Consider the following 13,650-nt stretch of genomic DNA (forward strand, 5'->3'; position numbering starts at 1 on the left):
AATTCTTTTCTATCCGGAGAGCTTACTAAATTCCCCTCATCGTATACAGTAATTTTTCTTTTGTTTCTGTTGGGTTTTCTAAGTAAAGTCATATTATCTGCAAATAAAATTTTAATTTTTCTCATCTACTTTATATACCTTTAGTTTCCTTCTCTTTTCTAACTATATTGGCTAGTATAATTAAAGAAAAAAGTCATAAAATAGTCTTGATAGTAGATACATTTTTCTTACTCCTGACTTAAATGGGAATATTTCCAGTGTTTATGAAGTGAGATGCTGGTTTTTGAATTGTAGTAATTATAGTTTATGGTGTTAAGAAAATGTCTTTTTATTCAATGTAAAGTTTTTTCCAAGTATGAATATTATTGGACCCTTTTGCTACAAACAGAGAGATGATGATAGTATTTTTCTCTTCAGTTCTGTTGAATTATATTAGATTTCATGTATTGAATCATCTTTGCATTCCTGAAATAAACTCTGCTTGATTATTGTTAGTCTCTTGATGTGTTGCTGAATTATGTTTATACTATTTCATCTGATATTTTTGTACTGGTTAATTTGAATCAATATTAGCCTTGATTTATAAAAAGCATTTGGAAACTTTCCCTCTTTCACTGTGCTCTAAAACAGTTTAAAGAATAGGAGCAGTGTCTTTTTTATAAGTGTTTGGTAGAGTTTCTATAAGCCATCTTTTACCCTTGAGCTTTCTGGGAGATACCTGCTTTCTTTAGTTAGAAAAGAGGGTGGGAGGCACCTCGGGGGTTAAGTATCTGACTCTTAATTTTGACTCAGGTCACGATCTCATAGTTGGTGAGATTGAACGCCCATGTTGGGCGTTGTGCTGACAGTGCAGAGCCTGCTTGGGATTCTCTCTCTCCTTCTCTCTCCGCCTCTCTGCCATTTATGCACACTGTCTCAAAATAAACATTAAAGAAAAAAATAGAAAGATTGACTTGATACATGGATTCAATTTTTTTTGTAATTTTTTTTTAAAACAGGGGTGTTCAGAGGAAATAAGTGTTGAGGAAACAGGTGAGTGAAATAAATTTTAATGTGATTACATTTTGTTATTTTTGGATATTTTTGATGCATCTATTCAAATTTGGAATTGAAGAAGAGTCTTGCTTACTTTCTCTAAGTATTTTGCTTTTATTATTAGAAGTTTTTCTTCTTAGCTGAGATCTTGGATTTGGCACTTTCGTAGACATAAGCTACTTTCATCCTGTAATAACAGAAAACCATATGGCTACAGAATTTCCTGTAAAAGCTTAACAACTATATTTCAGGAATTACAAAGCTGAGCATAAAGGAGTTTTTATGGTTCCTTAGGTTTACCCAGAGATTAGAAAAGACCTATATATTGGGGCGCGTGGGTGGCTTGGTCGGTTAAGCGTCCGACTTCGGCTCAGGTCATGATCTCACGGTCCGTGGGTTTGAGCCCCGTGTCGGGCTCTGTGCTGACAGCTCAGAGCCTGGAGCCTGTTTCGGATTCTGTGTCTCCCTCTCTCTCTGCCCCTCCCCTGTTCATGCTCTGTCTCTCTGTCTCAAAAATAAATAAACGTTAAAAAAAAAAATTAAAAAAAAAAAAAGACATACATATATATATATGTGTATATATATATATATATATATATATATATATACACACATACACAGAGAAAGCTTTTCTAGGTAAAAATAGGTTGATATGACTGTTTTGTATCTGAATACAGAAACTGTTACCATAGCTTTGTACCAGTTACAATTCTTAATAGTCCCGATAACTTATATATTAACTTATAATTTAGCTTACTCTTATTAGGGTAGGTTTATGATAGAATGTCCTGATTTTTTTCCTTCAAATATTGCAGTTCAATTGGATATATAAATTTCAAGATGGATGCTTACCATTTGTCTTTGTTTTTTGAAGGGGAGTCTTACAAGGGACAAGATACCTTCCCTACCTCAGGAAGCACACATACAACTCCAGAACCTCAGAAAGAGCAACTTGAACCAACTTTGCAGTGTATAGGATCTCAGTCTCTTGATGAAATAATAGACACGCATGCAGAAACAAGTACACCTCAGTTACCTCAGAATGAGATGATTGTCTCTGATAAGGAAGAGGGAACTGGTGCTGCTTCAAAGTCTGAACAAATGGGTAGCATCACAGCAGCTTCAAAAACCCCATTATCCAGGTACCGTGAGAAGCTCTTTAACAAATGCTCCTTTCTGTTTCTGTCTCTCAAAGGATAAATGTAACCTCTACGCAACAAATATAACATAAAGACTAAGTCCAGTACTAAGGATGATGTTTTATAAACATATTCCTCTGTCAGTAATGTAAAGGGGAGGAGTTTTGTCAAAGAAAATTCAGTAATGTCAACATTTTTGCAAGACTCCAGACAAATAAAACATTCTGTATAACAAGAGCTTACCTTTAGATGCTGATACTAACTTTTAGGTAGAAAATCTGCATAGGTAGCTACTGGTATGATGGAATAAATAATGATCAGAATAATAATGACACTTAGTAGACATGCTGATGCCACTAAGGTGGTATATCACATGTGCCATTTTAGCATTAAAGGAAAGAAGTTGGTATTAAGAATGTGTCTTCCTGGATATCTTTGAATATGCTTACATTTGCATTTCTAGACCTGGCAGAAGACCCCTGGGATTTTTGTCTTTAATATGTTCAAAGAATAGTTTGGAGTCTGATGAACCTACTCATGTTTATAATAAGAAACGCCTAAAGCCTTTTATACCTACACTAAGACAGAATTTGAAAAGATCAAATCCACTCAATGAAAGCCAGAAAAAAACCCAAGAGTCCTCTGATCTGCTTCCATCTCCAAGTGTTGTTGTTAATACCGAATCTGAGAATATTGGCAGTTCACCAGCTCAGGTATGTGATAACTGTCATATTTTATTATTTGTATAGAATGGGTTAGATATCAGACTCTACTAGGAAGAACATGGCAATTGTTATTTTCTTTTGGATGTCAGAAATTATGTCAGAGCATCGCTTGTCCATCTCCTCCCCGTCATACCTCATTATAAGGGAAAGAAGGTAGGTGTTGAATTAAGTTACAGCTCCTTTAATACAGATCTATTAATATTAAGCTAGTCATAAATGGACACTTAACTGATATTCCTTTAATGCAAAGAAGTTTTTTAACCTGTGGAAGCAAAACAAAGCAGTAGTTGCATTCTGTTTGCTTTTGGGGAAATGTCCTGGCACCCATAAGAATTCAAGCAATGGTGGGGTGGCTGGGTGGCTCAGTCAGTTGAACATCTGACTTTGGCTCAGGTCATGATCCCACCGTTCGTGAGTTTGAGCCCCCTTCAGGCTTGCTGCTGTCAGCACAGAGCCTGCTTTGGATCCTCTGTTCCCCTCTTTCTCTGTCCCTCCCCTGCACTCTATTTCTCTCAAAAATAAATAAACATTAAAAAAAATTTTTAAAATTCAAGAAGTGGTAAGATTAGAATTCGTATGTTTCATTTCTGTTTATTCTGAAGCTGTTCATATGGCAACTACTGGGATGGAAAAATACATGAACTTGTATCAAAAACTTTGGAAGAATATTGGGGTTGGTTACTTACGAACTCAACACAGGAAAGCTATTGGATAGCATGAGCCTCAAAAGGAGTACTTTTATAAAAACCATCTTTAAAAAATTTTTAAATGTTTTATATTTCATAGAATTATTTTCTGAGACTAATATTTTATGAGTCTTTATTATTGCCAAATTTCTTTGGAGAACAGTTATTATAATTACCAGCAATGTAGCTATGCCAGTTAAATTACATTCTTGCCAGCATTAGATCTTACTCTTCAAAGTAAATTTTTTCTTAATTTATGTAACGGTAGAGGGTGGAAATGACATTTCATTTGTTTAATTTGCATTTCTTTAGTTATTAGTGGCTTGGTTTTTCCCATACATTTACTACATTTTCTCTCTCTCTCTCTTGCTCTTTTTTTTTTTTTTCTTCCTGTTTTGTTCCATCTTTTGCTTATTTATAGCTTTTGGGATCTTAGTGGTTTGCTTACCAGTTTATGTCAGATCCTTATGTAACAAAGCCACGTACCTTTTAGCTCTTTGCTTCAAGTAATTTTTTCAAATTCATTTATTTTTTAAAATTTTGGAGGTTTTTTATGATGAATTCTAAATACATTTTACATAAAGAGGAATCACATTTTGCATTTCTGTAACTTTCTACTAAGGCAGCAAGGTCGGCAACATTAGATTAATGGGAAGAATGTTTGTTGGTTTCTGTGCCAATTATCTGGAAGCCACTGCCTTCAGAGTCTGGACATGACGTCAAATACTGGGGAAGCAAACACACATTCACACATTCAATAACTGCCGTGACAGATGGAGAGAGAAGACATTGGGAGCAGACAGAAAGGCTGACTTTCATCAGATGCAGCATTTACTAAACTCCAGGCACTTGGACACCATGTTCATGGTTCCTACCATGTTACCCAGCAATGTGTAAAAATGTAATGACTCACTGAGCACTTACTATACTCCAGATTCTTGTCAAATACCTTCTTTTTTACACAAACATCCTTGTAAGATAGATATTGATGGTATTACTCCCACAGGCCCAGAAGGTTAAGTGACAGAAGGGCCCAAGTTCCACAGCTTCCATGAATTAGGTTAAGAATTTACTGAAATACTTTTTAACTACTTCAGCAGCACCAAGCTGCCTCCAGGTTATATGGTTTATCCCCTATTAGTATCATCATTACTCTCATTTACTTCATGGGTTTTTTTTTTTTACTTTATTTTTGAGAGAGAGAGCGGGAGAGAGGCAGAGAGAGAGGGGGAGAGAGAATCGCAAGGCTCAGCCCTGTCGGCGTGGAGCCCGACGTGGGGCTCAAACTCACGAGATCATGACCTGAGCCAAAACAAAGAATCAGACCCTTGGCCGAGTGAGTTAACCAGGCACCCCTACTTCCTGTTTTAAAATACAATTTTCATTTTTAGTAAAATATATTGTCAATAAAACTTTAAATTTCTACCATAAAAAAAATAAATAAAATTTTGGAGGTTTTTTTAATATGCATAAGTTTTATTTTTTATTTTTTTTTTTACATTTATTTATTTTTGACAGATACAGAGTGTGAGTGGGGGTGTGAGTTTTTCCCCAAGGTATAAAATGTTCAGTAATCAGTTTTAAAACAAACTCTGTTCATGGTTATTGACTTTGGTATAGGGTGAGGCAAGACTAATTCTCAAATTGCTATTTTATTATTTTTTGTGAATAAGTAATATATTCTACAAGTTTTCAAATTCATAATCTACAAAAAAAGTTTACAAAGTTTCTGACCTCTGTCCTTTAGCTTCCTTGTTTCCCCTTTTTATAAGCGTATGCTGTTAATCAGCTATTGGTTCACTTTTCCAGAGATGTTTTATGTGTACACAAATATAAACATTTTTCTTCTTTTTGTTTCATAAATAACAGCATACTGTTCTTCCTTGCTGTTTTCACCATAACAGTCCGTCTTAAAGATCTTTGCAAAACAGTATATAAAGAGCTTCCTCCTTCTCTGTCTCAGTCTCTCTCTCTTTTTTAAAATGTTTATTTTGAGAGAGAGCGTGGGTAGGGGAGAGGCAGAGGGACAGGGAGAGAGAAAGAGAATCCCAAGCACTCTCCACTATCAGCGCATAGCCCATAGCAGAGCTCCATCCCACCAACTGAGATCATGACCTGGGCTGAAATCAAGGGTTGGACACTCAACCAACTGAGCCACCCAGGCACCCCATCTTTTTTTTTTTTTTTTTTTTTTAATTTAAATTAAACTTTTTATTTTGGGATAATTGTAGACTCACATGCAGCTTTAAAAGACAATACAGAGATCCCATACACCTTTTATCCATTTTTCCCCAATGTTAACATCTTGCAAAAGTATGGTACGGTATCACAACCAGGATAACAACGCCACAGTCAAGCTACAAAAGAGTTCTGTCACCGCAGAGATTCTTTGTGTTGCCTTTTATAGACACACTTCCATTGCACTCCCTCTACTCTCCTTAACTTCTGGCAACCTATTCTACACCATTAAATTTGTCATTCAAAGAATGTTATGTAAGTGGAATGTTGTATACAGTTGTGTAAATGGAATCATACCTTTGGAATTAGCTTTTTTCCCCACTCAGCATAGTTCCCTAGAGAGTCATCCAGATGGTTTTATGTATTTGTTACTTTTTAATGCTGAATAGAATTCTCATGTTTATCCTTTGACCAGTTGAAGGACATCTGGGTTATTTTCAGTTTTTGCCTATTATGGATAAAGCTGCTGTGAACATTCATATGCAAGTTCTTGTGTGGATGTAAGTTCATTTTGCAGGAATAAGTGCCCAAGAATGCCCTCATTATTTTTAATGACTATATCATACTCCATTGTATGCGTGTACCATAGAGCAATATTGGTCTCACACTGGTAACCATTTAGGTTATTCCTAATGATTTGGTAGTTCACATAATGTGGTAATATCTAACTTAGAAATGAGTGATTTTACACTTTTATCCATAGGTTGAATTCCTTCCTAGAAATAGAATTGCTGATCAAAAGGAATGATCATTCCTTTGACAGATATTACTTGATTGTCTTCCATAGCAAATATATCCGTTTCTATTTTTATCAGTAGTATATGAGAGGGCCTTTTTCCTCACGCTAGCACATAATCAATTTTTTTCACTTATGACATTCTTCATAGATTTAATTAGTATATATGAGTGAGGTTGAGCACCTCTTCATGTATTTGAATCACTTGTTTTCTCTGAACCATCTGTTCGTATGTTTGGTTTCTTAAAAACGTTGGTTTATTAGTCTTTTTCATATTGATTTGTAGAAGCTCTTAAAGAAAACCTTTTGTGACAAAGGTTGTACATGGTTTTGTTTTGTTTATTGTTTTTTTGTTTTTTTTTTAACCTGTATGTCCTTTATCTTTTGATTTTGTGTATGGTAGTTTTTGCCATGCAGATGTTTTTTATTTTTACATAGATGAATTTATCACTCTTTCCTTTTATGGCTTCTTCCTTTCTGGTCATTTAAAAAGACACTCCTTCTCCCTTAGTCCAGGATTATGAAAGTGTTTTCCCATGATATTTTAGAGTAGATTATTTTTTTCAATGTTTATTTTTGAGAGAGAGACAGAGTGCAAGCAGGGAAGGGGCAGAGAGAGAGACACAGAATCCAAAGTAGGCTCAAGGCTCTGAGCTGTCAGCACAGACCCTGACACAGGGCTCGAACTCAGGATCATGATCTGACTTGAAGTCAGACACTTAACTGACTGAGCCACCCAGGAGTCCCTACATTTACATCTTTTAATTAATCTAGAATTTATTTTGTTGAGGATATAGGTTTGACTTTTTTTTTCCCCCCTGAAATGGTTATACAGTTGTCCAACATAATTTAAAAAATAATACAATTTTCCCTTTTTTTTTTTTTTTTTGAAATGTCACTTTTCTCAGATACTAAATTTCCACCTGTATGTGTTGGGGATATTTCTAGTCTTTTTCATTGATACATATATCTGTTCCTGTGTCTTAATTTGTCATAGATTTCTAAGTATGCTAATTTTTGATAGGATTGCTTTAATTTGTAATGTTTCCTTGAATACTGTTCTGTTTTGTGGGTCTATTCTTTTCTATTTAAAAAAAAATTTTTTTTTAATGTTTATTTATTTTTGAGAGAGACAGAGCACGAGTTGGGGAGGGACAGAGAGGGAGACACAGAATCTGAAGCAGGTTCCAGGCTCTGAACTGTCAGCACAGAGCCCAACACAGGCCTCAAACTCACAAGCCGTGAGACCATGACCTGAGCCGAAGCGGGCTGCTTAATCAACTGAGCCACCCAGGCGCTCCATGGGTCTGTCTCTTCTTATGCAGATTATTAAAACTTTTCATTGCAGATTTGATAATGTTAGTTTTTTCTATATTAAAATTTTTTTGTGGAAATTAGGGTAAAATAATGGACCTTGTGTATACTGTAATTAATCATGCCTGCTGTTTTATGTTGAGTCCAGTTTTATTAAAACTAATGCTTGAAAGGTTACCTTATTCATAAAACTCTTACTATGTTTTGTATTGTTTCCCTAATATAACAGCATAGAAATGAAATTATTTGGTCAATGAGCATGAACATACTTAAAACTCTCATATTTATTACTGTATTGCTTTGTGGTAGTTTAAACTGATAGGGAAAAGCAGTATCAATTTAGACTACCACTACCAATATATAAATGTTATATTGCATGCTTATTATTATTTTTTTTAATCTTTTTAGGTTTCTTATGATCGTCCCTTACCAAAAGAGGAATGTAAAACTGGCCAAACCCGGGCACCTGAAGAGGGGCCAACCACAGTCTCTGAATATTTTTTTAGTGATATATTTATTGAAGTGGATGAAACATAATAAAAGTCTTTTTTGTTGTTGTTTTTTTTTTTTTTCAAACTCTAGGATTTCCAGAGTCAATTATATCACCTAAGCAGTATTTAGAAAAAAGCATCACTGGCTGTTTTTCTTGAGATTGACTTTAAATATTTAATGAGCTTGATTTGAAGCTTTTATAATCATTGGAAAACATTGCTGAGGTTCCTTTCATTCTGATTGATTCAGCATTTTGGAAATACAAAGCAATTAAGACTGCTTCTGAGACAGAAAAAGCTTCTCTTGTTTACATTTTTACTCTTCCTGTGCTGAACATACATGGACATTCTGGAGTGTTTTGGATAAATGTTTATGTATAAATCACAGTGCCCAAGTATTCGGAGGTGGATTGTATTTAACACTTAGTGAACTTCTTTTGTAAAGGTTTTTTTCTGGGGTATTTTTTTGGGGGTGGGAGGTTTTTTGTTGTTGTTGTTCTTTGTTGGTTTTGCTGAAGGCCTTTTCAGTTGCCTCTCGGTATATGAAAGCATATTGTGAAACTCCACTTTAGTATGGTAAATGTTAAAAACTTTTCTATTTTCATCTATTTGACTGGAAAATATGTATTTTTCTAATTGATGTTGATGTAACATTAGTCCTAATTGAACAAGTAAGTAGTATTTAAACTTATTTATAAAGACGAAACATCAAAAAGTTTATTTATTTTTAAATTGTTTATTTAAAAGAATATTCAGTTTTAATTATTTTCACCACTCAGATTATGGGTAAAGAAGGTATTGACAAATTTATGTTTGTCCCTTTTCCCTCTTTAATTTTAAAGATATTTAAAGTTATATCACTAAAGTATTTGGATAGTATATGTTTTGAATACATTTTTTCTCATAGTTTAGTATATTGAATTTGTACTGTGAATTTTTGGTTTTTCTTATTTCTTGGATAATCTCAGGATTTGATTGGGGGGAAAACCCTTAATTTATGAGGGAGATTTACATACAAAACTCAATCCCCTTTACACACACATACACTTACACACATTCCTTTTTTAAAAAACTGATTTCTTGATAGTTTTTTTCCCCCATTAAATTTTGCTTAAGGAACATTCAGACCTGTAAGCACCGAACATAATTGTGATGTTAAAGCAGAAAATAAGATAATAAGATTTTGTTCAGTGATTATCATCAGTATTAATTTAAGGGTTGTTTTTAATTTTGAAATTTTGTTATTTACATATGTAATTCCATTATCCACCCAAGCAAATCTTTGGTGGTTGTTCAAATCAAACTTCTTAAAAGCAGATTTAATCTTCTATTTGAAAAGCCTCAGAGCAGGAGTCAAAAATATTTTCCAGAAAATATTTTTGAACTTGTGGGCCAGAAGGAATCTGTGGCAACTACTAAACTCTGCTATTTCAGTGTGCAAATAGCCAGGGGACACTTAAGTGATTGACATGGCTGGATTGGGCTTTTAGTTTGACCCCTACGTTAGACAGCAATTTCATACCTTAAGGTGCTGACATCTTTATCTATCTATGAAATATTCATCATTGAAGTTATGAGTTGTGCATCACAGTTAAAACTGTGTTGATTGATTGCATTACAAAATGATCAGTATTTCAGCTGGGAAAATATTTTAATGTCTAGATAACTGTATATTGAAAAAAATTGTGGCCAATTTTTGAGTTCATTAGTAAAATCGGATATGGCTCAACAATAACAGCTTATTCATTGCTGTACAGTGAAATTTACAATTTAACTTTTTTGTCATAAAGGAGGGTCTATAAATCTGAGTGGAAATTCTCAATAGGTATGCATTAATTTATTTTGTGTGATTAAGATGTCACAAAAAAATCATAGTATTAAATCACATTGCCATTTTAATGCCCTGTTTTTATAAAATTTTTTAAAGTCTCATATTCTGAAAGTTTCATTCAGTTAATGTTAGTTTCAGTGTTAAGTTGCCACAGTTAACCTATTATTTTATCCCTTGTGTAATATTTATTTTTTAACTTTGCTAACATCTGTCTTGTACATCTATAATGAATTGGTTTTATGGAATATATAATTTCTTACTGTATACGAAATAATTTTATCTTTGGGCATTCATTGTGTTAGAGAATCAAGTCAGCCAGCTAAATTGTCCTACTATTATATCCTTAAAACTAATCTGGGAAAATGAGAAAAAGTAATCAGTGTCTTTACCTTACAAGGTGGAAAGAATTACTCACACCTATATTTAATCTGATTCACGTAAAGATGATGTTGTGAAGAATTGTATAAATCTTAAAAGAGGTATGAATAATGGTTTTGTTTTCTTGACTTTTCCTCCTGAAAACTTAGGTCTTAGCAAGCAATCAACATGATGGTTTAAAAGCCTAATTGTTGGTAAATGATTGAGGCACAGATAAAATTATGAATATCCACTGTTGACCATATTATTTGAAATAGAAGTGACCATGTATATACTCTCTTGCTTGAAGGAGTTTTTGACAAAAAGCAATATCTGTCATTTGTAAATTTTCTTGTTCTAAAGAAAGCAGTTATGTTCTATAGGTATAAATTATGTAAATAAAAGTTATTTTATACTATTTCGGTTGTGTTTTTTTTTTAATGACTGAAAGATATTAATGTTTAATTAACCAAAACTTGTCAGTTTTTCACCTACAGCTTTCTTCCTTCCATAAAAATATGGTATACCTGGAAGAATTAATCTTTTATCTGATACGCTTGCTGTGAAGGATATTTTTTTTATCTTATAAGAATAAAGAATATCCTTTCCCCTCATTCCCACTTAGGACATGTGGAGAGTTGCTTTTTTGCTTATATAATGAATTTTTAGGTACAAGAACTCTCAATCTCTTTCACTCTTTTTTCTCTTCCCATTTTGTTTTCTCTGTAGAGAAAGACAAATGGGAAACTTTAGTCCTGAACATAATATAATCCTGGACTTCTGAAGTGCATATTGGCAAAATCTTAGCTGGTCAAAAAATTTGGCTGAGAGAAATATTTGTAGAAATTTTCCTAAAGGGTAGTCTAGTCCTTTCTCCAGATAGAATTTTTATATTGAATTTGGTCACATCATCAAAGAGCTATGTATATGGGCCGCCTACATTGTTTTGTCTGCTTGAGGTTAGAGATATTATGTCAAATAGTGCAAAAGCCTAAAGAAATTTTGTTATTTTTACTATAATGATGTTACAGAGTTTTAAAAAGTTTTATCACCCAATATCCTACTTAGAATCTGTAGGAGACATTTGACTTCAGTGCCAGGAATAATTGGGCTTCTGTTCAACTGGTCTGATGTTGTATGTGGGCTGTGTGAATCCTTATGTTGTTTTCTTTATCAATGCAAAGCTAAATTTGTGGCTAAAATTCTGACTTTTTACTCTCATTTCCCCCTGCCTGGATTTTTAAAAACTCACTTTTTTAAAACAATAGGTTACCATTTATTATGCTAGGCACAGTACTAACCTTTTAATATGCATTATTTCATATTAAAAAAATTATTATACATGGCTTAAAAAGTAAAGTAGTGCTAGATTTCAAACTAGCTATTTCTTCTGTTATTACATATTTCTAAATATGGTTATTCTGTTAATCTCTTATTTATGAATGTTAGACATTGTGAATTGACTTAGCTTTCTTGGGACCGGGTGGCTCGGTTGAGCGCCTGACTTCATCTCAGGTTGTGATCTCATGATTCATGGGTTTGAGCCCCACAATAAGGCTTTGCACTGACAGCATGGAGCGTGTTTTGGATTTTATGTCTTTCTCTCTCCCTCTCTCTCTCTGCCCCTCCCCTTCTCTCTCACATGTGTGCACGCTCCCTCTCTCAAAAATAAAAAAAAGAGGGGCGCCTGGGTGGCTCGGTCGGTTAAGTGTCCGACTTTGGCTCGGGTCATGATCTCGAGGTCTGTGAGTTTGAGCCCCGCGTCGGGCTCTGTGCTGACCGCTCAGAGCCTGGAGCCTGCTTTCAGATTCTGTGTCTCCCTCTCTCTGTGACCCTCCCCCATTCATGCTCTGTCTCTTTCTGTCTCAAAAATAAATACACGTTAAAAAAAAAAAAATTAAAAAAAAAAAAAAGAATATTAGCTTTCTTAAACTCTCCCTTCCATGCCTTCCCTCTTAATATGTTACAATTACGGCTTAATCCATATTCAATAGTGTTATTGTATTAATTGTAATTATTCAATGCTGTACTACATTATGTACTAAGGTGACATTTATGGTGCAACCTTTTGTTTTTCTTGGAGTTAATAATTGCTTCACAATGCCTCCATATAATTTTCCACGTGGCCAAACTGTCAGATAAACAGTTTGCTTTTTTTCCTGGAAAACTTTATGGACGTCTTTCTTCCTACTGTAACTGGTCTAGTGGCTTCATAGGTCTTTATGTGCAGTACAGCTGTCATTGTGGTACTGCCCTTCGCCATTTCTCTATGAACTTCCTACCCTTCTTTCCTGGTTTAGATTCTCTGTAGTGCCCATGCCATTGTCTGTCTTGATTTTTTTGGTGGGTACATCCTCCACTGTTTACGGCAAGAGGATACATGGGTGATAACATTATTTAAGACATTTCATGTCTGAAATTTCTTTATTCTACTCTCAGGCTATGAATAAAAATCCTGAATAATTTGAAAATGCTTTTCATGTCATTTTAAAGGCATGCTCCATTGTCTTCCAGTTTGCAGTTTCCATTCTGATTCCCTATCTATCCTTTGAAAGTGGCTTGCCTGTTTACAGTTTTATGACCTGGTATTATTCACAATAATGAACTTTGGTGTAAGCTTGCCTTCCTTTCCCGCCCCTAAATTCATGCTGCTGGAAACCTAATGGATCTTTTTAATAAGGAATCTTCATTTACCTCCCTTCTGGGAAATGTTCTTATTGTTTTGATAATTTTGTCCTTTTCATTTTCACGGTTCTCATATCTGCAGTTTCTATTAATCTTTTTTTTAATTAAAAATATTTTTATGTATTTATTTGTTTTGAGAGAGAGAGAGAGAGGGAGGGAGGGAGTACACGCATGGGAGGGGCGGAGAGAGAGGGAGAGAGAATCCCAAGGAAGCTCTGCACTGTCTGCGCAGAGCTGACGTGGGTCTTGATCTGAAGAACCATGAGATCATAACGTGAGCCAAGATCAAGAGTCAGATGCTTAACCGACTGAGCCACCCAGACACCCCTGCAGTTAACAGTGTTAAGGCATAGTTTACATTTAATAAGATACACAGATCTGAAGTATTCACTTTGAGCAAGGACAATGCATAC

General features: G+C 34.5%; 1 protein-coding gene across 1 annotated transcript in view; it reads left to right on the top strand.

Moving 5' to 3' along the window:
* The window catches only part of BDP1 (B double prime 1, subunit of RNA polymerase III transcription initiation factor IIIB), an 89,290-nt gene extending 78,327 nt beyond the window's left edge, over positions 1-10,963 (top strand). The window contains exons 36-39 of the mRNA XM_049649605.1: positions 999-1,032; positions 1,910-2,177; positions 2,638-2,887; positions 8,282-10,963. Of these exons, the coding sequence (XP_049505562.1) occupies positions 999-1,032; positions 1,910-2,177; positions 2,638-2,887; positions 8,282-8,410 (681 nt within the window). The 3' untranslated portion in view covers positions 8,411-10,963. The remainder of the gene's footprint in view (positions 1-998; positions 1,033-1,909; positions 2,178-2,637; positions 2,888-8,281) is intronic.
* The last annotated feature ends 2,687 nt before the right edge of the window (positions 10,964-13,650 follow it).

This window comes from Panthera uncia (genome assembly GCF_023721935.1).
Source record: "Panthera uncia isolate 11264 chromosome A1 unlocalized genomic scaffold, Puncia_PCG_1.0 HiC_scaffold_17, whole genome shotgun sequence".
Classification (NCBI taxonomy): Eukaryota; Metazoa; Chordata; class Mammalia; order Carnivora; family Felidae; genus Panthera; species Panthera uncia.